General features: G+C 39.1%; 1 protein-coding gene across 1 annotated transcript; it reads left to right on the forward strand.

Moving 5' to 3' along the window:
- The first annotated feature begins 9 nt into the window (after positions 1–9).
- On the forward strand, positions 10–21,952 carry ap1g1 (adaptor related protein complex 1 subunit gamma 1). Its single transcript, XM_085453545.1, has 23 exons — positions 10–108; positions 7,109–7,312; positions 7,412–7,536; positions 7,772–7,913; positions 8,095–8,191; positions 9,160–9,236; positions 11,379–11,474; positions 12,225–12,305; positions 12,392–12,490; positions 12,570–12,625; positions 12,719–12,832; positions 12,934–13,074; positions 13,496–13,550; positions 13,659–13,781; positions 13,977–14,066; positions 14,165–14,289; positions 14,618–14,722; positions 14,878–15,019; positions 15,249–15,375; positions 15,782–15,886; positions 16,061–16,221; positions 17,091–17,189; positions 17,303–21,952. Exons 2-23 carry the CDS (start codon positions 7,112–7,114, stop codon positions 17,402–17,404), a joined length of 2,463 nt encoding a protein of 820 aa, XP_085309671.1. The 5' UTR covers positions 10–108; positions 7,109–7,111; the 3' UTR covers positions 17,405–21,952.
- The last annotated feature ends 1,607 nt before the right edge of the window (positions 21,953–23,559 follow it).

A 23,559-nucleotide genomic window follows, 5' to 3' on the forward strand; every position in this document is an offset into this window, starting at 1 on the left:
GGTAGATGTGCTGAGGCTGGAGTAGCCACCATTTTGCATGTCTAGTGTGTTCCTCCCTCCATTGCTAATAGAGACGATTCCAGTCATTTTCTGGCATCATTACGGCTAGTAAGTACATCCTAGCAACAATATGTCGGCATAAATTTGGGAAAATGGCTTTGCCTGTGAGTAGTTGTCCGCGGTTTGACTGTATTTACGTTGACAACTGTCACTGTGGCGCTGCATAGGAAGTCGCAGCCCTTAGTGCACCGGGGCTGTGCTAAGTTAGCTAGCATGTTTAGCATAGTTATAGTCTTGCTGCACTAGGGATGTGTAGCTCAGCAGTATGCTGTGTCCACTAAATCAAAGTCATCAAGGCAACGCGCAGTGACAATGTATTATTTCCTGTCTTTCTAACTAGCGGGCACAAGTTGCATTTAATTCAGAGAGTATTCGGTTAAGGTAATGAAGAAGCAAGCTAATGGTCAGGTGGCTACGTTAGCTTGATAATCCAAATGCCTCAAGAAGGCCTAAACTGCATTATGTCCTGATCAATCGGCGATCAGAGCCAGGTGTAATGGCCTGCCTCTGATTGTATACAGCTGATGATGTAAACTTTAATGTAATACAGCGCCAGCTAAGATGAAGCTACTCCTGTAGTGTCATCATGATATCTTGCCCTTTTAAGATGCTACTAAATTAGCTAGTTGTTAGCTGGCTCTTCAGAGGTGTGATTTGCGTTTTCTAAGTCATATTAAACATGTGACACTTCACGGCGTGGTTATTAATACAGTTAGACTTTCCTAATATGTAACCAACTGTAAGCGTTTAATCCATAAGTTAGCGTTTAATTGAAATACCAAGGAAGCTAACGATAGCTAGCTTGGTGTTCTGAGGACGTGGACTTGGGTTTTTGTCCAGTTTCGTGAGATGGTTAATTAGTGTTGACAAGCTGTTAAATGAGAAGGAAATACCTAGACACGCGCTTTTTTGTTTTTATAACTGCGTTATCAACGTCCCAGTTTAATTCATTTTCCAGGATCACTTTACATGTAAGTGTTAAGGAAGTCAGGTGCAAGTAGGAAGTGAGCAAATGAGGTGACGTACAGTATGGGTGATTTCTCTACGGGTTTTGACAGGAGCTGTAAATTACGCCTCCACAAGCTTAGGTCGAAGTAAGCTCTTCAGGTCCACTGTTTGTGGCACCGACACACAAAACCAGTCTTGATAAACTACAAGCCAAGTGTATTGCAACGCCTTTGACGCGCAGTTTACTTTATCTGTATGCTTGACGTGGGCTTTCGAGGGATTCCGGACCAACTGTACTGATACGTTTGAAGGCCTAATGAAAATCAACCTGTTAAATGTATAATTTTACTTTCCTCACAGTCAAGTCACACGCAGTACTGTAGATTCCAGCCATATTCAGTTCCTACTGGCTTCACTTTATAAAACTAAATATGCAGTATGTTGTCCTGCATTACCTTTTCTGTTCACATGTATTGTCTGTTATATGGGGTAGATTATTATTATTGTTATTAGCTGTAGTTAGGTGAGAGTTAATGATAAAAAGTCATATTTAGTTGTAGCAAAGGAATAGCCAGGATGCATTATTATAGAACGGCGCATAATGTTGTGCTTGAAACATGCAGTTATGACCTTAATTAAAAACATTTAACCTTTACCTCTAATGGCAGTGATGCCATGCATAAAATGTACTCGAGCAGGTGCATTATAAGCAGGGTTAGCGTGCATTAATCACACAGCACTGAAACAACTTAACATGATCACTGTGTCTGCATATCAGTGCCCCACACAATGTGAAATCAGATAGCTCCAGGCTTTGCCTCAGGGCTATTTAAGATCTTTTGGTTTGGTTTCCAGTTTAGGATTCATTTTGACTCCACATCAATGTCATTTGGCCAACCTAAGTACTGAGTGAGTTAGCACTGTCTCTGTATCTTGTTTGGACAGAAACTGATTAGTCTTTATGGTTTTTCCCTAAGTAAATAGCCGCACAAACTTAGTGATAAATAAGGTACTGTAAATGCCATTTGTTATTTTGTCTTTTTTCCTCCTCATTTTAGCATTGGGGTTGTTGCACATTTGGCCTCTGATTAGTTTTGAGCAGGAAAAGCTTACCAAAGACCCGTTCTAAGCAGGGCTAGTTTCCAGCAGGCTTTGTCAATTTGCAGGCTGACAAAGCTAAATTAAGAAGTGCTTAGCTTAACTGACTCCAACTGATGGTGAAGGCACACACAGACCTTTGTAGATCTCCTGTGTACCTTCAGAGTCTCTGAACTTAAAGTTGATCTCATTATTGGCTCTTTGATGGCTCTTTTGATCCTCAGTCAAAAAAAAGCAATTTCTCTATTTTCAGTGTTGTCTTCAGCAGGTTAAGATTTTTTAAGTGGTAGAAGAAAGGCGTGGTAGCTGCAACAGTAAAATGACTATTTGCAGTTGCACATAGATGTAGAAATCGGCAGGCTTTTTGATCTGTCTGATCTCTGCATGTTTGCTAAGAGAGGAAAACAAAATCTGGAAAACCATAAAGGTCTGGAGTGAGTACATGTAAAACACCCGACAGAATATTTTGACTATTACGAGTGCTTCTTCCCCATACACAAGTACGGTACTCAACATTTGAATGTGCACATAGGAACCAAGGTGTAAATGTAATCCATGTCAAAGCTGATACTCACGTTTGAACTTCAGTGTTTAGTTATTTGTAGCTCTGTAAAGCCGAGCATCTATAGTTGGTTATAAAAGAAGCAGTAGAATAGTCTGTGTTGGTATTATTTAATTTAGAACGTCTTGATGTCTAGCTGAATGGTGTGGTGAGAGGAAGAAAAAAAACAAAAACCCTATGCAGTCTGCCAAAGTTTGCCAGTCACAGCTCTGTATATGGTTCTTTTTGGAGCTGTCTGACCTTTTTGTCTACTTTAAATGTGCAGTTCTTTAAAAAAGGGAAAAAAGACAGCATAAATGGATGTTACATCATGCTTTCTATTTCTACCCATACAGTGCTTTTGGCATTTAGGAATATAATCTAAAACCACAAAAAAAAAAAAAAAAAAAAGTGGTTCTTTGTGTCTCGACAGGGTGACTGCTCCCTGTGGTAAATGGGAAGTGTTACGTGCTTTTTAACCTGTTGCTGGTTGTCAGGCTCTTTGAAAACAGATTTGGGTTAGCTCTTCTATGAATGTTTCAGTGTATGCAAAACATGTCAGCAGATGCATGCGATAACTCATAGTGTTAGGCTTTTATATGGTCTGAGGAGTGTAAAAATGTCCAAAGCAATCTGGATGCAGTATAACAGCTGTTCTTCTTGTATATAAATATTATCAGGGTTTATCCTAGCTCGAAATGGGCCTTTGAGGGGTTGTTGCCTTACAAAATAGAAGTTGCTCCATTTTCTTGTTATTTCTGGTTATTTGGTAAAGGAAAAAACAAAGTGTTGTTTAGTGAATTAAGCCTCCCGAAACTCATTTAAGGCCAAAAACCTTTGATAAGAACAGAAACAATTTTACAAAATTTGGTCTTTGTAGTGAGGAACAATAAAGTGAACTAAAAGCTGTCGCTCGACAAGTGTTGAACAAGCTTGCTTCCCCACCGCAGTTTCACATTCATCTGTGGATGAGAAGGCAAACTACACTGTTCATCTGAAGGCAATGTCAGTAATTTGCAATTAAAATTGATATTTTGTTTGTAGAAGAATGTGCTGCTGTTTTGCAACTGCAAGAATGTGAAACTGTAATTTAATCAGCTCTCAGCAGTGGCTGGATTTACGTTCTTTAATGTGTACACATTTGATTATGAGCACAGCAAGAGTCGGGGAGCCATGATTAATGGAGCCCAACACTGGGTCCATTCAGTGCAGGTAATTTAAACGGTGTTAAGATGAACAGTAAGTCTCTGGCTTTATTAAAGTGTGGCCTTGCCTGACCACCCTTCCTATTCTTCTTTGATCAAAGTGAATTCTTAGATTGTCCACAAGCCACCACCTTACTCAGCAAAGGATGTTCTCATTCCTCGTGTGTGTGTGTGTGTGTGTGTGTGTGTGTGTGTGTGTGTGTGTGTGTGTGTGTGTGTGTGTGTGTGTGTGTGTGTGTGTGTGTGTGTGTGTGTGTGTGTGTGTGTGTCCTTATTTCCTTCAGACTGGCATAATTTCAGAGGATTTCCTTTGATCCCACAAGTGTTAGCGTTAATAACGAAATGTTAAGGAGTTTTTTCCGCCCCTCTTTATTCATTCAGATGAAAAAAATCTAGCTTCTGCTGAATACTGGCCAATGTAATCAGGTATATTGTAGACAGATGTAAAGTTTGTATTTGGTTACATAAAAGCCTGTTCTAAACAGTCAGAGATTGTACATTTCTTGTTACACTGACAACATATGATTTCCATAAGACATGACAGAGCTGTTGTGGATAAATCAGAGGCTTGATTTCATTATGTGTTCGTGTAATGATTTAATAGAGCCACACGGTTGATCTGTTTTTCTTGTTTCATACAGTGTCACTTATGGTTCATTAAGATGTTTGAGGAGGACAAAAGTCAAAAACTCAAAAGCAAATATTTATCGTGACAGCAGTAATTGCCTCTGAGGGATAAATTCTCTCTTGACTACAAAATGAATAAAAAAATATGTTAAATTACTGTGTGTCACTGTTTTATAAAACTTCTTTTTTTCCTGCTAGTATGAGATTGTTTATGAAACAAAAATATAATCATTTTTGTTTTGTGAATGTTATTAAAATCCTTGTGCTTATCAAGATCGGCTATTTCCAAAGTCAAGAGTGCTGTGGCCCACTTAAAAACCAGCCGATCTCAAATCTTCAAAAACAAGCGAAAGGGTGTTGGCTGTAAATTGGTAATGCTAACCAGTCATATGCAGGCCAATGTGTGACAAACCTACCACTTGGACACAAACTTAAGTGCAACTTAAATTAATTCACTTACTTATACTGCAGTCCACCTGCAGTGCCTTCACAGCCTAGCAGCGGTCCCTGGTCCGCTGATCTAGACAATAAAACCAAGGAAAGCCTGTGACTTCTAACCATCTTTTTACTGTATGCTACTCGGTTAAGGTCGTAGACATTATTTTATAAAGCACTAATCGATGCAGTCGCACATTTAGAGGACTGACAGGCTCATTAAACTTGCTGTTCTCACCTTCTGCAACAGCGGTGCACACCAAAAGTGACGTCATCTGCTGGCGCGAACCGTCCTTTTGTGTTTTGGCCGGTCATGCACCTCTGTTTCTGTAGCTTCAGGGTTGAAAACACGAATTTACGATCATGTGGGTTTTTTGTTTGTTTGTTTGTTTGTTTTTTTTAGTATAATATTGTATCTGTACAGAAGTTTGTTTACAGATTATACTGAGGGAAATGTTGTATCAGTTTGAATGAGGCTTTCAAAGAGACCGTGAGGAAAATGAGTTTGTCTTGAAAAAAACTTTGGAGCAAAAGAAGGAAAAACTCAGATTTCTTTTTTCCAGATTTTGACAACTTCTCCTGAACCAGTGCTGATGTGAAGGTTATGTCTGAAAAACAGGAGTGGTGCCTCAGTGCATGCCTCTGGCAACACGTATTGTATGTGGAATATTGCATTACTCATGCCCTCAGTGCTGGTATAAATTGTATGGAACTGTGGCGAAGTCACTGTTTGTGTGCAACACAACCAATACGTGAGATTGTTCCTGAAAAATGTTGTGGATCTGCTAGGCCATCAGCTCTTTGCTCTGGTTCATATGTCAGAGTGCATTATGTTCCCACTTCAGCACTGCATAGCTGGAGTTGGATAGAGTTATGGCTTTGCTCATCAAGTAATTACCATAATTTCTGTTGCAGTAGCAGCTTAATTATGTCCTGCATCCTACTACATAAAAGCTTTCCATTAGATGGGAGACAAAATGTACCTATTGCTCAGTAAAACACCACAATTAATAACTTTCCAGTTTATTTGACAGTTAAAATTAAGGTGGATGTTAGAAATGTGTGGTCATTAGTTAAATTACCTGAATAAACCTAGTTAAAAACTTGGTTTTTAACTTAAATATTCTCTAAAATGTTATTGTGTTAAATTCAATTTGGCTGAGCATATTTTGCAAGCCTCCCGTCTGCTCCAACAACCTGACATTTGCTGGGCTGCATATTAAATAAATTTAACTGACTTTGCTCTCAGTCTCTGTGCTGTAGTAATCATTAAACCCCGGTCATTTAAGATAATTTACTCACTGGTACAGACCGGAATAGCTCTCTCCTAACATGTTAAAAAAATCTCAGACCCTGCCAACGAAACGGTGTTCTGTGCTTGTATAAAATGAAAGTAGACTTGATAAAGTATGGATAATATCCGGGTGAGTTTCCTCTAGAGGATGGCAAAAGCTTCCCCGAGGTTTGTTGCATTGGCTCACAGCTTTCTTGTAATATTCATATTAGTGCTAGATTTGCCTCATCGAAGAGTTCATTTAACATGCAGTTTGCAATTCATGTTTTCATCTTTGTAGCTCTTGGATCTGTTTTGGTAAAGTGTAGTTTCGGGTAATTGGTAGATGCAAACACATAAAAGTTGATTTTCAAGCAAGCATGTGCCTTCATAAATATTTAAACATCTTTCTGTAGCTTGTGTTTGCTTAGAAGCTTCTGTGTGCAAGGATTGAATTTCACCATTTCTTCTTTGCCTTTGCACTTTTATTTTTTTTAAAAGATCTAAACAAAAGAGACAGTTTCCACCTAAAGTCAAATCTTACACAACATGGATTTTTTTTAATTAGTCTGTTTTACTGGAAAACTGACAAATACTTTTTATTCCTAAAAACATAAAATCCTTTTGTTATTCTTGCTACCCAAGTAAAATTTATGATTGTAGTTTCAGCGAACATTTTAGGAAGTGAAGTCTAGACTGTTGATTGGTACCTGTAAAACCTACATTTCTGCCTACATGCACAGCAGCTAAAACCCTTTCTTGGTTTCTAGTATACGTTGTCATATTTTAGGTAAAAAAAGTGACATACCATGCTGCAGACTGGAGAGTTCTATATTTGTCTTAAATTTCAGAATTGTAGCTTTTCTCCATTAGTGAAGTCTGTCCTGATGCCAACTGGTTTCCTTTCTTTGTGTTTTCCAGAGAATGCCAGCTCCGATCAGACTGCGGGAGCTGATCCGGACTATCCGGACAGCACGGACCCAGGCAGAGGAGCGTGAGATGATCCAGAAAGAGTGTGCTGCTATCCGCTCGTCCTTTAGAGAGGAAGACAATACGTACCGTTGCAGAAATGTCGCAAAGTTGCTTTATATGCACATGTTGGGCTACCCAGCGCACTTTGGACAGGTATGTTTGGTTATGTTGGGGGGGGGGGCAGTATGTATACAAAGGAGTTTTAAGTTTGCACCTCTGAATAGTTTGATGATGCGGTTTTTTTCCTTTTAGTTGGAGTGTCTGAAGCTGATTGCATCCCAGAAGTTCACTGACAAACGAATAGGTTATTTGGGAGCTATGCTGCTTTTGGACGAGAGGCAGGATGTCCATCTCCTAATGACAAATTGCATTAAGAAGTAAGTGGAGGCTACACTGGGTTAAGACACGCACACTTAAATTAAAAAAAAAAAAAATTTTTAGTCCAGTACTTAAAATATGAGTTTATGGTCCCCTGAACACAGTTGAAAACCTTCTTCATCGACTTCTTCATAGTCTTCATAAGATTGTGAAGTATTCATATGCTCCTCTCTGGTATAGCATATAAAGTGACTCTGTTTCCGTGACTTATTTGACTCTCTTCTCCCACACCAGTGATTTGAATCACAGCACACAGTATGTCCAGGGCCTGGCGTTGTGTACTTTAGGCTGCATGGGTTCTTCAGAAATGTGTCGTGACCTGGCAGGAGAGGTCGAGAAGCTGCTTAAAACGTCCAACTCCTACTTAAGGAAAAAGGTGAGCTTTACTCTTGTCATGTTTTAATTATCTACTACTACTACTTTATTAATGTGTTGGGGGTGAAAGGTAGGTATGTGTGCTGAGCACTTAACACCACACCCAACACTTAAAAAAAAAGGAGAGATTGTGTGAACGGCTTCAGCATATCTTATTTAAAGATTTGTATATTTGTCTACAGGCGGCATTGTGCGCCGTACATGTCATCAGGAAGGTCCCAGAACTCATGGAAATGTTCCTTCCAGCAACAAAAAACCTGCTGAGCGAGAAGAACCACGGTAAGTGTAAATGGTTTGTCGGGATGCAGTTGCTGGCTCATGGGGAAATGCGGTTGTCCTGCACAAAAACGGAGTGTTTCCTCTTTCCTGCCACTCATATTGGTCTGTTCATAACAGCTGGGCAGCTGATGCCCTTTCTCTGTTGTCCTTTGCAGAGGGTGGTGGAATTAATGAGTCTGTCAGATACTCCAGGGGCTTGTGTGTTATAGCATACAGAGGATATATCAAAGGAAAAGTTGTTTTGGCTTTTTTTGTTGTTGTTGTTGTTTTTCTAACCCTTGTGTTGTCCTCGGGTCAAAAATGACCCGTAGGTGTATGGCAAACAAGTGTATGGGAATCCCGAGGACAGATAAAATAAGTTGTTCTTAACATTTTGTGGCAGTGCAGTAATGTTTGCTTCTCATTATGCAGTTGTATTTTTATTTTATAAGTTACTGCTCTGTATTGCAAGATAGATTTCTACATACACAAAGCAATGTCAGGTATTGGTACTGTGGACTTTCCTATGCAACCACAATCATGCATATCGTTAACAGACCATGTGTCTGAATGTTGCCAGCACCCAGTCAAATCGATAATGTGACCAAGTTTCTAACTTTCAACATTTATTTTTATAATGTGACATATTTACAACTGTGTGGCTTGAAAACACAGCTGCCACTGCTTTCCACTGATGTCCTTAAGATTAGTTTTCAGCCTTGTAGCAATAATATAAGGTCACAAGGGAATGATTAGCCTGTTGGATATATTCAAGTCAGAGGCATGGTGCTGTCACCTGTTACAGTTACCATATATGGCATATTTTTCTGACTTGAGTCTCTGTGTGACTGCTCACTGTCCATCAAAGTGTTTAAATACTGATTTGTTTTGTTTTTTGTAGTAACAAATGGGTGATTCATAGAGCAAAACAACTCACGCTAGCATTTTCCTTGAAAGTGGTGTCATCCTGTCATCGTTTGGTCCCCCAGGTGTTCTCCATACATCAGTTGTCCTCCTCACTGAGATGTGTGAAAGAAGTCCTGACATGCTGGCCCACTTCAGAAAGGTACAGATTATTTTTTAAAGGACCTTAAAGAAGTTACTTATGCACTTGTCTTAAGGCCTACGTCACATTTCATTCTTCCTTTGCCTACACTTTTTCTTTTGTTGTAGCTAAGCTAGATAAGCATTTTAACTGTTTGAGAGGTTTCCTCGACATTCAGAGTATGTCTTAGTCTTTTTATCTCCTACCACTGTCTTTTCCTCTTGTATTTCAACTGCTACCAACTGTACCTTTCCCTCTCTAGGTGTAACAAAACTATGCCAGAGACCTCACTCCTCATGCTCATGATCTGAACATTATTTTTAAGCTCTCTGAAAGTGAATGATTTCCAGTTTTCCCCTCCCTAACATCTACCTCATATTTTTTCTGTCATTTGTCTTTGTTACAATTCCTGCATTGTGTTAGAATGAGAAGGTAAGAGTACATTCTGATCTCATAGCTGGTGCATGCTGTAAATAGTAATCACTCCTCACAGTCACCTCAAATGTAATCAGATTTGTGTTCAGTAATGTCATGTTGTGTTTTAATTTAGAAATCTTTTAATTTCTTTAACTTGTACGGTGATCATTACTGTCGGTGTTTTTGAATCTTATAAAGAGTTCTTGGTCCATTTGTCAGATACATTTCTCACTATTGTTTTGAATGTTTTTGAATTTTTTTGCCAAATAAGCCACTCATTTGATCAGTGTCTATTTAGAGGCAGTCAGGTTGGTGTGTTTCCACGTAATTGCCACGGGTGTTGTCACCAGTGAACAATGTTTTCACTAAATATCACTGTGAAAAGGCTTGGAAGCTTATTTTGTGACATCAGTAACTTTCTTAGCTATTTTTGACTTTTGAGAAAGAGTTTGGCAAAAGTTGCACTGGGATGTCATGTTAAGGACAAACTCAGTCTTCTATTTAAAATTTCCTTTTAATATCCTACTCTGATTTGGATTTGCTTTTTTCTTGTCGTACCTTCTGCAAAAAAAGATCTTGTCAAGTGAAATGGCCTGGAAAGCTTGATGTAGCAAAGCAGCATGAAAATAAAATTGGAAAGCAAAAAGTTCTTCTGTCATCTCAGAACTGTTAACTGTTATTTACATGCTGCAAGCTTCTCACCTTAATTTTTAAGAATATACAACAACTGGGCTTGCATGCACTGTACTGCTAAACAAATTTTTGTCTATATAACTTCTGTTCCTTAAAGGATACGAATGAGGTAAAACACACAAAGTATGGGATATCACACCGCCACATGTCCTGGCTGAAGATACCTTTATTCACGGCAGATCAGTGATACCAAACTGTCATCACAGTCAGCCCTCAGTTCTTATGCTCTTCACCTTACTAAGAACACCAAGTCAGGAGAGCCAGCTACTGCTAGTTAACTTTGCTGTCTGCCGACTTGAAGTTGGCTTAACCGCCTCTGTTGGTTTTGGCTATCACTGTACAGTTGGTGTTGTAAGCTGCCCGTGTAGTGCTAATTTCGAGTTTCCCTGTGAAGCAGTTTTTTGCCTCTTGCACAAATTTTAGTTCTTCCTGCACATCAATTTAAGTTCTGGCTTCCCTCCAGTGAAACACAAAAGTAAATGTATCCCATCCCTATTACACTAATAGGCATGGTTGAAAATGGTACCCAGTTTTCTGATTTAGTGCTGTGTAAGATGCCAAACTATTTCCCAAACTGTCATGCTTTGATGGCCAGTTGTTTTTTGTTTGTTTTTAAAGCCCTGAAAAACTGAAACTATGTAGGATAGATGATATTAATGTGATGGGAAGTTTCCTGCTTTAATGCACTTTATGTTAGAATTAATTTAAACTAGTGCTACTACTCTTTGCTTAGCCATGCTCAAAATCATAGCAGTGTGTATGCAGAGTTTCTTTTTCTCTCGAAGCCAGATGTTCTAACCCAATACATTTGTACAGTCAAGTTTTTGATTTCACAATCTCAATTAGTCACACACGTTTTAACCATATTGCTCTGCATCAATAAACAAGAATCCCAACCCCTTTTGCATTGCATAAGAACTTGCTGCTTTAACTGAGAAATCGTTAACTTCAAACATTAATAGTAGTGTTACACACATTAATGATTGAAAGAATCATATTTCAGAGAGTTTAACAAAATATTGTGACACCTCTTCTCGTTTTTGTTTTTTGTAGCTTGTTCCACAGTTGGTGAGAATCCTGAAGAACCTAATAATGTCTGGATACTCTCCTGAGCATGATGTGTCAGGCATAAGTGACCCTTTCCTGCAGGTAAATCTCACTTTTTTCATTATACAATTACCCGGTACAACAGTTAACCATCATTAGAATTTAGACTCACTGCACTCTTTATTAGGTACACCTGGCTAGTATCAGGTTGGAGCTCTTTTGACTTCAGAACTGTCTTAATTCTTCATTGGACATATTCAACAACGTGAGTGTGGTCATAAAGGGACGGGCGTGGCCAGCAAAAATGAGGGAATCCTGTTAGGATTCCCTCCCCTGGTGTTTTTTTTTTGTGTTTGTTTTTGTTTTTTTGTTTGTCTTTGTCTTGCTTCTGTAGCCCATCTGCTTCAAGGTTTGACATATTCAGAGGTCATTGGTGTACTTGGTATCTGAAACAAGTGGTTATTTGAATTACTGTTGCCTGACATGTCTGGCCATTCTCCTCTGAACTCTGGTATCAGCAAGACGTTTTTACCTAGAGAATTGTAGCTCACTGGATTTTCAGTTTTAAAAAAATCTTTCTCTGTAAATCCTTGGGAAGTTTGTGTGGGGAAATCTGAGTAGAGCAGTTGCTAAAATACTCTGCCTGGCTGGCACCAGCAAGCAGGTTTATAGTTATTTCTTCCTCATTCTCACACTTGGTATGAATTTCAGCAGGTTGTCTTGACCACAGATGCATTGAGTTGCTGCCAATGATTGGCTGTTGAGAGAAAATGGCAGCAAGCAAGGAGCGGCTTGTGAGTAACAATAAAGTAAATCACATTTGACAGGACTGCTGCTTCTTCTTTTTCTTAGGTGCGGATATTGAGACTACTGCGAATTTTAGGCAAGGGTGATGACGACTCCAGTGAAGCAATGAATGACATTCTTGCGCAGGTTGGAATTGGAAAAAATATTGCTTAGATTTAAGTCCTCACATATTAAGTGTTGTTCTGACAAATCCATGGTCTGTATACTTGCAGGTTGCTACAAACACAGAGACGAGTAAAAATGTAGGCAATGCAATCCTGTACGAGACTGTACTGACTATAATGGACATCAAGTCTGAAAGTGGACTGAGGGTGAGTTCATTTTAGGAAAAGGTTATGAGAATCTTTTTGAAATTTTTAACTCATCTGAATGCTTGTTTCTTTCTTACAGGTCTTGGCCATTAACATATTAGGTCGCTTCCTTCTTAACAATGACAAAAATATAAGGTAAATAAATTGCCTGGAGTATTTCACCTTGAAGCCATCGATTTTATCTAAAGTTTGATTAAAACCTGTCGACATTTCTTTAATCAACTTCAGATATGTGGCATTGACATCTCTACTAAAGACCGTACAAACGGACCACAATGCAGTGCAGAGACATCGGAGCACCATTGTGGATTGTTTAAAAGACCTGGACGTGTCCATCAAGAGGTGATTCACGGTGCTACACATAACTTAACATGTCATGCTGTTTTGGGGGTTTTTTGCCTTTTTTTTTTCCTGACCCTCGTCTGTTTTTCATTACTGTGTAGACGTGCAATGGAACTGAGCTTTGCGCTTGTGAACGGCAACAACATTAGAGGCATGATGAAAGAGCTGCTCTACTTCCTGGACTCCTGTGACCCTGAATTCAAAGCAGACTGTGCATCAGGAGTGTTTCTAGCTGCTGAGAAGTATGACACTGATACAGACTTCACCACACTTTACAAGTTTAGCCACTGCTACTTTGTTGAAGTGTAAAACACATGCTGGCTGACCTTGTCATGTTCAAGGTTGTTAAAGTTTTCTGGGTTTCACTTTCTCTTTGTGTGTGTTTTCTGTACTTTAAGCATGAAAGGTTCTGGTTTGGTCCTACTTGGTACAAGTTAAATGTATCTATATGAATTAGAAAATCTAGTATATATCTTTCTTTTTATGGCCAGCACAGAAATGCTGTATGATGATACAATGAGTGATCCATCGTCTGACAGACTTTGTTGACACCTTTATTCTCTGACAGCATTTATCTCCTAGCAGTCGACGCTCTTCTGAATTTAATACATTTACATTTTTAGTCCATTGCTGGGCCTAATGGGTGTATTGTTTATCTTACAGATATGCTCCTTCAAAAAGATGGCACATAGACACCATTATGAGAGTCCTGACAACCGTAAGTAAAATACACAAAACTCTAATCCCTAAAAAGTCCTTTGATTGTTGTTTAGTTCACTAGTAGTTTGTTCGCGTTTCTCATTGATGTTTCTGCTCATCCTTCCAGGCAGGGAGCTACGTGCGAGACGACTCCGTTCCTAACCTCATCCAGCTCATCACAAACAGCGTGGAGATGCACGCCTACACAGTACAGAGACTTTACAAAGCTCTGCTGGATGACATCTCACAGGTTCGTCTCCGTGTTTGTAGCAACCTGCAAGTTCTCGCAGCATTTCTTGTTTGGGTCATGCTTAGATTTGTGATGTCTCCATATTTTTTATTTATTAATTTTTTTGTAGCATACATTAATAGAATGTATTACATAACAAAACTTTGGTATTTCAAACTAGTGTGAGAGGGTGATTTCTATTTCTGTGTTGTGTAGCAACCTCTAGTGCAGGTAGCATCCTGGTGCATAGGAGAGTATGGGGACCTGCTTGTGTCTGGGCAGTGTGAAGAGGAGGAGCCAATCCAGGTACACAAACATCTCAAGAGCATATACAAAAACAAGATTTAAGATGATATAACCTGCTCATGAGATTTTCTGTTTTCCTCTTTTCTTTTTGAACAAAGGTGACTGAGGATGAGGTTCTGGACGTGCTGGAAGGCCTCCTGGTGTCCAACCTGTCCACACCTGTGACCCGGGGTTACGCCCTTACAGCTATCATGAAGCTGTCTACTCGCTTCACTAGTGTAAAGTGAGTAATGGCTTTTTAAACTTACAGTGGCTAAGTCTTTCTTTTGACTTACTGTCACATGATCTTAAGATGGTTACATGTGTTATTCAGTGCAGCATTTTCTTTGAGACAGTTTGAAGGGGTTTTCAGTGGGCCCTAAATATATGAGTGTTTATTATTGGTAATAAGAAATAACAAGACATAGCGTCATAATACATAAAGCACTTGTGTCTCACTTTTTAAGCTCGAGTGTGTTTGAAAAACAATCCATCTTTTGAAAATAATAATAAAATGAAGTAAGAAATAAAGTTTGTGTAATAACCAGCTCTACCTTCACTTTTTGTTTCAGTCGAATCAAGAAGGTGGTCTCGATATATGGCAGTAGCATCGATGTGGAGCTTCAGCAGAGAGCTGTGGAGTACAATGCGCTTTTCAAGAAATACGACCATATGAGGTGAAACTACTTTACTAGGAAATTACTCATATCTGTGACGGGCACATTGTAGCACTGAGTAGATTTAAGGGCGGGGAAAGAAAAGGGAAAAAAAAAAAAAGCTCAAGTGGTTGAGTTTGGTCTGTCTTTTGTCCTTGTTTGTTCCCTGACAATAGGCCAGCTCTCTTAGAGCGAATGCCCATTATGGAGAAAACTGCTTCTAATGGCCCCACAGAGATTGTACAGACTAATGGGGAGGCTGAGCCGTCTGTTGTGGAAGCAAAACATCCACCACCCGTCACCCAGCCAACCAACCAGGTAAGAACTGTTTTCAGCCTTTATATTATCACGAAAAACACACATCTGTAGTCAAATGAACAATTAACAGGATAGATATATTTGTCTTAAGTTTCTTTAAGAAACCATATTTTTATTGAATTTAGAACCAGCTTCATTTAAGTCTGTTGATGAGTATTTTATTTTTGTAGTATCATTAAAAATGGTATACATGTACTTATCATGTTAATGTCTTGTCCCCATTCCACAGGCTAATGATTTATTAGACTTGCTGGGTGGTAACGATGTGGTGCCGGTAATTCAGACCACGGTGCCCACTAAGCCAGCTTCAGCAGGAGGAGAGCTGCTTGATCTACTGGGTGACCTCTCACTTAGTGGTAGAGTACTCTGTTTACACATTTATTACACCTTTTATTTATTTATTTTTTTAAGAGCCTGCTATAAAACTTGAGTTTGACTTTTTGCTTAATGAACTAGAAATTGCACTTGCAGTGATTACAGCAGTACTTGAAAAGTAAAGCAGATACCCAAAATGTTGGACCATGTATATCAGCATTCTCACTTGCCACTTTTATTCCAGCTATGTTTCTAAAGTTATGATTTTTCTGTGATTGTGTGACTGGATAATAATAATAATCATGTTAATTCTGAACACAACACATGCTCAGTAATGCTGCAATGCCCCCTTAAACCCCTTGAAAATGACACATCAGTAATCTCTGCATATCATCATTCTGTGTCCATGTCCTCTTAAACCCTCGTATGTTGCTTCCTCCTTCCCAGGCGGTCCAGCCCCTGCTCCTGCAACCTCAGTGCCCTCTTCCCAACCCGCTTTCCTCTTGGATGGCCTCACCTCACCGCCCCTTTTTAATGACATTGCAGCTGCAGGTGAGAGTATGTTTCTCACCTTGACCATCCACTGCCACATATACACAATTTTATGACACAATCCTTACATAATACAGCACTTGGTCATTTTTTTTTTTTCTGGACTTACCCAACCTGTGAAGCGTTAGTACTTTAACATCTACATTTTTTAATCATCTGCTCCTCTCTGTATAGGTATCCCTCCTATGACGGCGTACAACAAGAATGGCCTGAAAATAGACTTTACATTTGAGAGAGCTAACCCCAACCCCAACATCGCGGTTATCACTATCCACGCATCCAACTCGACAGAAGCAGACATGACCGATTTTGTTTTTCAGGCTGCAGTACCAAAGGTGAGCAGCCCAACACGGGTATTATGTGACGAAAGTGTAGTTAATTCCTAATCACGACAGTGTTCGTTTTCATTTAGCTCCATTATGTAAATGGGTTTCCACTGACATTAGGCTTATTCAGTAACTCACAGTGCCAATAATGTGCTTGTTCTGTAGGCTGAACCTGCATGAATGTTGTAAATATTGGATCTGTAAGCTGGAAACACTGAGCAGTCAGTGCTAGTGGGAATTAATTATTAATAGACTTGCAGTGTCTTTGGTATGCTGTTTTTCTCTGTTATCCACAGTACTCTCAACTAGTTGTGTTTAATTATTATTTAATGCAGGAATGCTTATTTTTTTCAGATCACATGACACATTGCTGTTAGTACTTTAATTAATATTTATGTTGTGGTAACTGTTGCTGTTACTGGATCTTTAGTAACTGCCCTGTGGTCTCTTGTTTACCTGATTTATCTTCAAACTTCTCAACTCTTCAAATAGTATTTTTCCATAGTAATGGGCTTTTAAAACAATACTGTTAGTTTCATGGGGAAATGTACAGTTTTTATATTCTAATGTTGACGTTCCTATGAGTGTAATTTAAGTGAAGTCTCACTATGCGCTCTTGTTTTTGTAGTCTTAAAGTAATATCCGGTTATGTTGATTTAAATAAAACCAGGGTTTCTGCCCGCATACTGCAAAGGGGGGGCCTAGTGGGTGTAAGTTGACCACCCACCTTGCATATGTGCCATGGAATATTTTACAGTCATCTTATCTAATGAATAAATTTGTCTTGTGTCCGTATTTTAAGCTGCTCTTATGACCCCAATTCTTCTGTGGTATCATTAAATTTTCATCTAACTCGCCGTCCCCTCTCTGTTTGTCAGACATTCCAGCTGCAGCTCCTTTCCCCTAGCAGTAATGTCGTCCCAACACTTAACCAGGGAACTGTCACACAGGTCATCAGAGTACTCAACCCACAGAAGGTGAGTTTCTTTTTCTCAGATTGTAATGAATACATATTTGTTTTTGTTTTTTCTTTTTGTCCTCATGAGGAGTTTCCTTTTTTATAAATCCATCCACCCCTCCCAAATTTCAGCAACAACTACGAATGAGGATCAAGCTGACGTACACCCACAAAGGCTCGGCTGTGCAAGACCTGGCTGAGGTTAATAACTTCCCCCCTCAGTCCTGGCAGTGATGAGCTGCTCCTGTTGCTCTCAAAAGCCCCAAGCAAGGGAACTATGAAAACGATTTTCCTTTCACCTCCCACCTTTCTTCCAACGGCCCCCCGTGACATCAGTGCAGACAGCTGCCCTCAAGTTGCATGGGGAGCAGCAAAGCATTGAATACAGGAGAAAAATGCAGATGTTACGAAGACCCTATTGACTATTGACATCACACGAATAATTGGGTAAACATATCAATCAATGAACTTTTCTTATTCGTTTTTCTTAATTGGTTTCCTGATCTCTTTGATTAGTATGTTTCTCTCACACACACCCTTTGCCCGGCACCGACATCACCCACAAAAGCACACACGCACACCATTCACTGTGGTACACTTTACTTCTCTAGTCACTGTAGAAGAAAAGTGTTGCCCACTAATAAGCACTGCAGTAACCATAGTTTTATTTGGACTTGCAGGTGGAAACCCTGCTCCCTTGATACTTATGATTGGCTTTGCATTTGGGTGTTTTACCTATGAACCTTCAATCCTACAAAGGCAGCAGGAAAAAAAAAGCTTTGAAAGGTCTATTCAGTGCAGTCACACACTTGTTGGGTAACCTCGTTTTTGATCCGCCACATCATGAGTGATATAACTTGTCAGAGTTGTATTCATTTTGAATTACATTAATTTGCTTAAAGCATGTTTGAGCATCGTTAGGATCACAATCACACCTGGACTTCGTCTTTTCCGACTCTGACTGTAGGCCTCTTTATCCTATGTTTCTATAGGGAATCGTCTGCGTTAGTTTGTCACATTAAGAACAAACAGATCCAAGATGCTCACTTTGATCACCTGTGGCTAATTTCATAGAACCTACTCAGCTCTTATCTCATCTGTAGTAAAGCAGCAGCTTTTAGATCAACGTAAAACATTCAACTGTTCATTGCTTTGCTTCGTCTGAGGGTGTTCATTCGTTAGAGTGGATATAATCCAGGCCTAAAAATTGATCTGATAATAAGTTTGTGTTTTTAAACTCTTCCTGCATCTGTGTCCCGAGTCTAGATGAGTTACATTTCAGATTTATTTACCCTGGTTGAACGTGGTCACCATGCACATACATGTAAATTAAGCTTGTTATGAATGTAGTTACATGCACTGAATGCTTTTATTTCCCCTTAATTCTTTTTTTTCATGTCTTCTTTGATGGGGATGCTCATCTTACTGGCACTATTTGTGTGAAAGTCTGTTTATCTCTGCAGTAATTTGACTTAATTTATGCCTGATATCAAAGTGATGTGCCTTTCTGACTTAGCTAGATAAAAGCCCCTGAATTTATTGAGTTCTGTATGAGCTTTGTTTGTAAGTCTGCTTGTGTGATGGTCCTGTTTTCAATCTGAGGGGGTAAATGGTCCCGGTGGATTAGAATGGGTATGTCACTTGATTTGATTTAGCCTTTTCACTGCTTAGTCTAATGACGAGTTAAAAATCAGTCACCCCCAAATCAGTCTCATGAGCTCACGAGGATGTCAGCAGTAATGTTTTTCTAGTTTTGACACATATGTATTTTAATCTTCTTGGTTGTTTCTTTACAGTGTGGCAGATTTTTCCCCCCCCCCCCATTAAAATACCTGATGGATGATGATGACTAAACAAACAAAAACAAAGATAATGGCAGCTAATAGATGTAAACTTTTCTTAAGCTGGCATCGAGGTTTCAGGTGTTTTTTGCAAACTATTAATGTACAAATATCACTACAACGCCCCCTTTTAAGTCAACAAAAATTAAAATGTGACTTTGAATCACATACTGGGACAGGTTCTTCTTTGGTGACTGTTTGTTTGATGATTGGAGTATGATTTCTTTGCTCTCGTCCTCTCCAAATCAGAATTCTGACCATGCTGTTGGGGACGGTAACCTTAATACCTCACAATGCTCTTTCTTTCTGTTAACCTTCAGTGGCAGTAGATTGACATCTTGCTTAGTCACGAGTTAGAATCCAGGGGGAGCATCTGCATGAGAGAAACTAACAGTAGTTTGTGCATCTCATTACTTAACCTTAGCAGCCCTGTGACGATGCTGTGCTGATATCTTCATCAGGCTGTGTAATTATTTTCACTATGCTTCACTGTCTTCTAACTTCTGTGACCAAATCAGAGAGACTATTAGCTTTGGAAATATTTTTGAGCTATGATATGTGTATATGGAGAAAATAATTTCAGTTTAACTTTTTTTCTTCTTTTCTGTTGTTGACAAATGCTATATTGGCTTTTTTTCTGTACATATTGAGGGCTTTTACAATTTTTGTCTCTTGTACTATCTTTCATCCTTTTTTTTAGATGCCATTTTCTAAAAGAAAATTCCAATTATTCACAATGTATATTGTCTAAATAGATCTAGTCAACATTAGTCTATTAAGACTTCCCTGTATCATCACTCATTCATTGTAAAAGGTATTTGATCTGCTGCCTGTACATTGTATATAGTTGTAAAACGAACGCTGATCAGATTAAATAAAACCCACATGAAGACTTAAAAAGATTAGCTAGAAAGTATAATTGTATGCATATATGTACAAAAAGAATCTTAAGAAGGATGCAATTGACATGCTGATGATTTACTATTTGTCATGCTTCATTCATGATGTCGTCTTTTCTTTTACGATGATACTTTGAGTCATTGGGCCACATGATGGGGTTCCTTTTTTTTTTTTTTTTTTTTTTTTTTTTTTTTGGATGTTGGGGGAAAAAAGGGTTAAATCTGTCCTAACAGATGTTGTATGGGTGATGTACTACTGAGAAACCTAAGCACAGTGCTGCACAGAGGCAGCAGCAGAAATGGCACCCTGCTCCATCTGCTTCTCTGCCCCTCAAACACCTCATGTACCCGTGGCTTCCTGTGGAAGAGCAGCGGCTTATTTACCAAGAAGCTGCTCTTCCTTCTGGCCTTATGTGCACTCTTTGACAATTCACCTCTATTAAACGCTTTTCAATCTGCAAATTGTTTTGTGAAATGAAGCCCCCCCCCTCTTTCTTCATTATTCTGGTGTGTGATCTCTCTTAGCTGCCTGGTTGTCTTTTTGTTTTTGCATCTTCCCAAACAGTCAAGGCCCTTATCAGTGCCACACAAAGGGGTTTTTCAGCTCACCACGATGGATATTTTGTGCGCTCGCTGTATTCAGAACAACACAGTGCTTTCTTTTGGGTCCTTTTTTTAGTCCATTATAGCATGGCACAACTTTCAGTAAACGCTTTGTGATCTCCAATATACCAGTTAAAGAGAAAACGATCTGGGTCCTTGCTATTCTAAACCAGACTTTAAGTGGCTGTAAATCAAGGCAGGACATGATGAACAGCAGTGGGTGGATTCTTTTTGTCTGAGTCTTTATAATTTTGTTTTTAATCCATTTCTGCTGTTGAAGAACTAAAACAAAACTGGGGCAGAGGGGGAAAAAGCCTGTGTAGCTGGCTAATAACCACAAGGGGGAGCTGTGCAAAATGGAAGGCTGAAGGGATGGGAAAGGAAGTTTGATACTCCTACTGTTCCTGAATGTTTTTGTGTTGTTTGTATTGTCTTACTCAACCAGTATGTACCCTTGTCCGTCACATTAGATGGTTTATTTTGATGATTCAGTCATTCATGCGGTTTAAAACCTACAAATGGAAATGAACCCAACATAAGTGCTTTGGACACTGTAACTGTAAAAGGAAGAGAAGAAATGGAATCAAGTACTCATCAGAGGTGTGGGGGTGTGTGTGTGTGTGTGTGTGTGTGTGTGTGTGTGTGTGTGTGTGTGAGAGAGAGAGAGAGAGAAAGAAAAAGAAAGAGTCATGCCCGAGAGGATGTGATGGTGTGCGACATGTCTTCTGTCTACATAGGACATGATTTGTGGCTGCAATTGCTTTCAGCTTCTGAGCTGCATGTGAAAACCAGTGTAAATAACACCATTTCTACTCTCGATCTAAGACTCTTTTTGAAGTGCTAGAAAAGTTCCAATTATACAAATCTGTCACACCACCTTCATGGGTCAGTACTAACATGTACAATAAGGAGTTGTTGAAATAGTGCTCACATTGCTCTCGATGTTTTTAAAGCATCTGTTATTTGGTTTATTGATTATTGCTTTTTTTGTTCGTTTTGTTTTTTGGATTTTTTTTTTTTTTGTTGTTGTTGGGGTGAATTCAGTGTGCAAAGGGCTTGGGAAAGCGTCTGAATTGCCACCACGTTCATGAACTTCCCCTGTTGAATTAAAAAAAAACAAAAAAATGCATCTGCTGTATTTTGAAAACCAAATCTGTACACGCACACACCCGAACTCCTGACCTGCCCTGACTGAAAACAAAACTGTATCTGATTAGTTGGGGGAGGGTGAAGGCATGAGGTTCACTTTTGACTCGTATGAACTGTTATCACAGTTCTGTGGCTTCAAGGTGAGTGTGAATGTCAGACTGAAAATATAAAAGGATGACTAAAGATGAAGAGTTGTAAACTATTAAATGGGATATTTTCAATTTATGCTGTGTATTGTCTTTGGGTTGGAGAAAATGATCAAGCGAATAAAAAGTCAAAAATCTACACGAGCTACGGTAGTTTTCTTTTGTGCTTTGGGGTCTTGTGTGTAAGAGTCTACTGAAAAGAAATGCTGGGCTTAAATTATTCATTTAATATTTATACCAAGGATGGATCATTTCTAATTGTTTTATGTCCTGTTTATCAAATGTTGAAAACTGGGATAAGAATGAGATATAAATAGAAATGAGTTTATTGCTATTATAATCACCTAGATTTTAAAAATGTTTTGTGCTGTTAATATCGACTCAAAGTATGAGTGGATCTGTGAGTGCTATGTATCTGTTTTTAATCGGCATTTAATAACCATGACTGGACCTGGGATAAAATTAAACTGACCTTTATGATATAGAGGGGAGATTTAAGAAAGCGCCAAAAGGTATGTTTCTAATGTTTCAGGATCCTGGCATTTGTGCCTTATTGTGAGGGAGTTCTACAAAATGAAAAGTAAATTGTAAGGCATTCAGAATTGAAGTTCTAGATTAGTCAGCATATAACACTTGGATTTGTGGCCCCTTGAGTAAATTGCTTACTCAAACCCTCTGGCCAAAATGAAGCGTCTACTGCACAGTTTCTAAATGATTGCAATCAAGTGAAATGATCATAAAGGTGTCAAAGAGCAATCTAAAAAGGTATGGGAGTCATTTATCTATCATCATTTCTTAGGTTCATATAGTAAGACAAGAAGATCAGGTTATTTGCTTTAGAAATGACTTTAACTGTAAAAAAAATAATAAAAATGTGTCTGAAGAGAAGCCTTGTTTTGTTTCCGGTTTTCAGAAATTTTCTCCTTGTTGACTGGGTACTTTTCACTCACGATTTAGTCACGTGAAAGGGTTTTCACAGGACTCCAGGCTGCCTAATGAAAATCTAAATGCACAGTTACTCCCTCCATAGGAATTAAGAGTGTAAGTAGCAGGCAGGTGCTGCTAGCATTTGATCAGTGTGATCTGGAACATTCAGGTGTGTGACGATGCTACAGTCTTGCCAGGAATGTGTATCACTTCAAATTCACTCAAAAGTCAGACTCTGTGATGCTCAGGGAAATTGTAAAACAAAAACAAACAAAAAAAAAAAACCCAAGACCAGCATCTCAGACTCTACCTGCCTCAGTCAGCATGATAAATGATGAAGTCCAGGACAGTAGTTCATCACAGAAGAGAAAGCCTCTTCTCTTTAAGGAGGGCATGACGCCACACTTTAGATTTGCAAAGTTGCATCTGAACAAAAGTGTGTGGTTATAATGCACAGTGCAGTGTTTGGTGAAAAACAGATGCAACATATCAGCACAAACACCTCTCATCAAATATCAAGCACGGCGGTGGAGGGATGATGATCCGGGCATGTTCTGTAGTTGCAGGACCCGGGTAACCTGCTGACAGAGATTTAGTCAATTCCTCTCAATGCCACAGTATTCTAGTCAACTACAAGGCTATCCGTCTGGCGGCCAAAGCTTTGCTAAAACTGGGTCATGCAACATGGCAGCACAGCAGTGAATGTACAGCAGAAGGGCTGAAAAAGAAAAGAATCAAGGTGTTGCAATGATCCAGTAAAGTTCAGACCTCAATAAGATTAAAATGCTGTGACTGGAGCTTAACGCTGTGCAAAAATGAATGCC

This window comes from Copadichromis virginalis, linkage group LG1 (genome assembly GCF_057382275.1).
Source record: "Copadichromis virginalis isolate Kocher_CV1m ecotype Utaka linkage group LG1, C_Virginalis_male_GT1.1, whole genome shotgun sequence".
NCBI lineage: Eukaryota > Metazoa > Chordata > Actinopteri > Cichliformes > Cichlidae > Copadichromis > Copadichromis virginalis.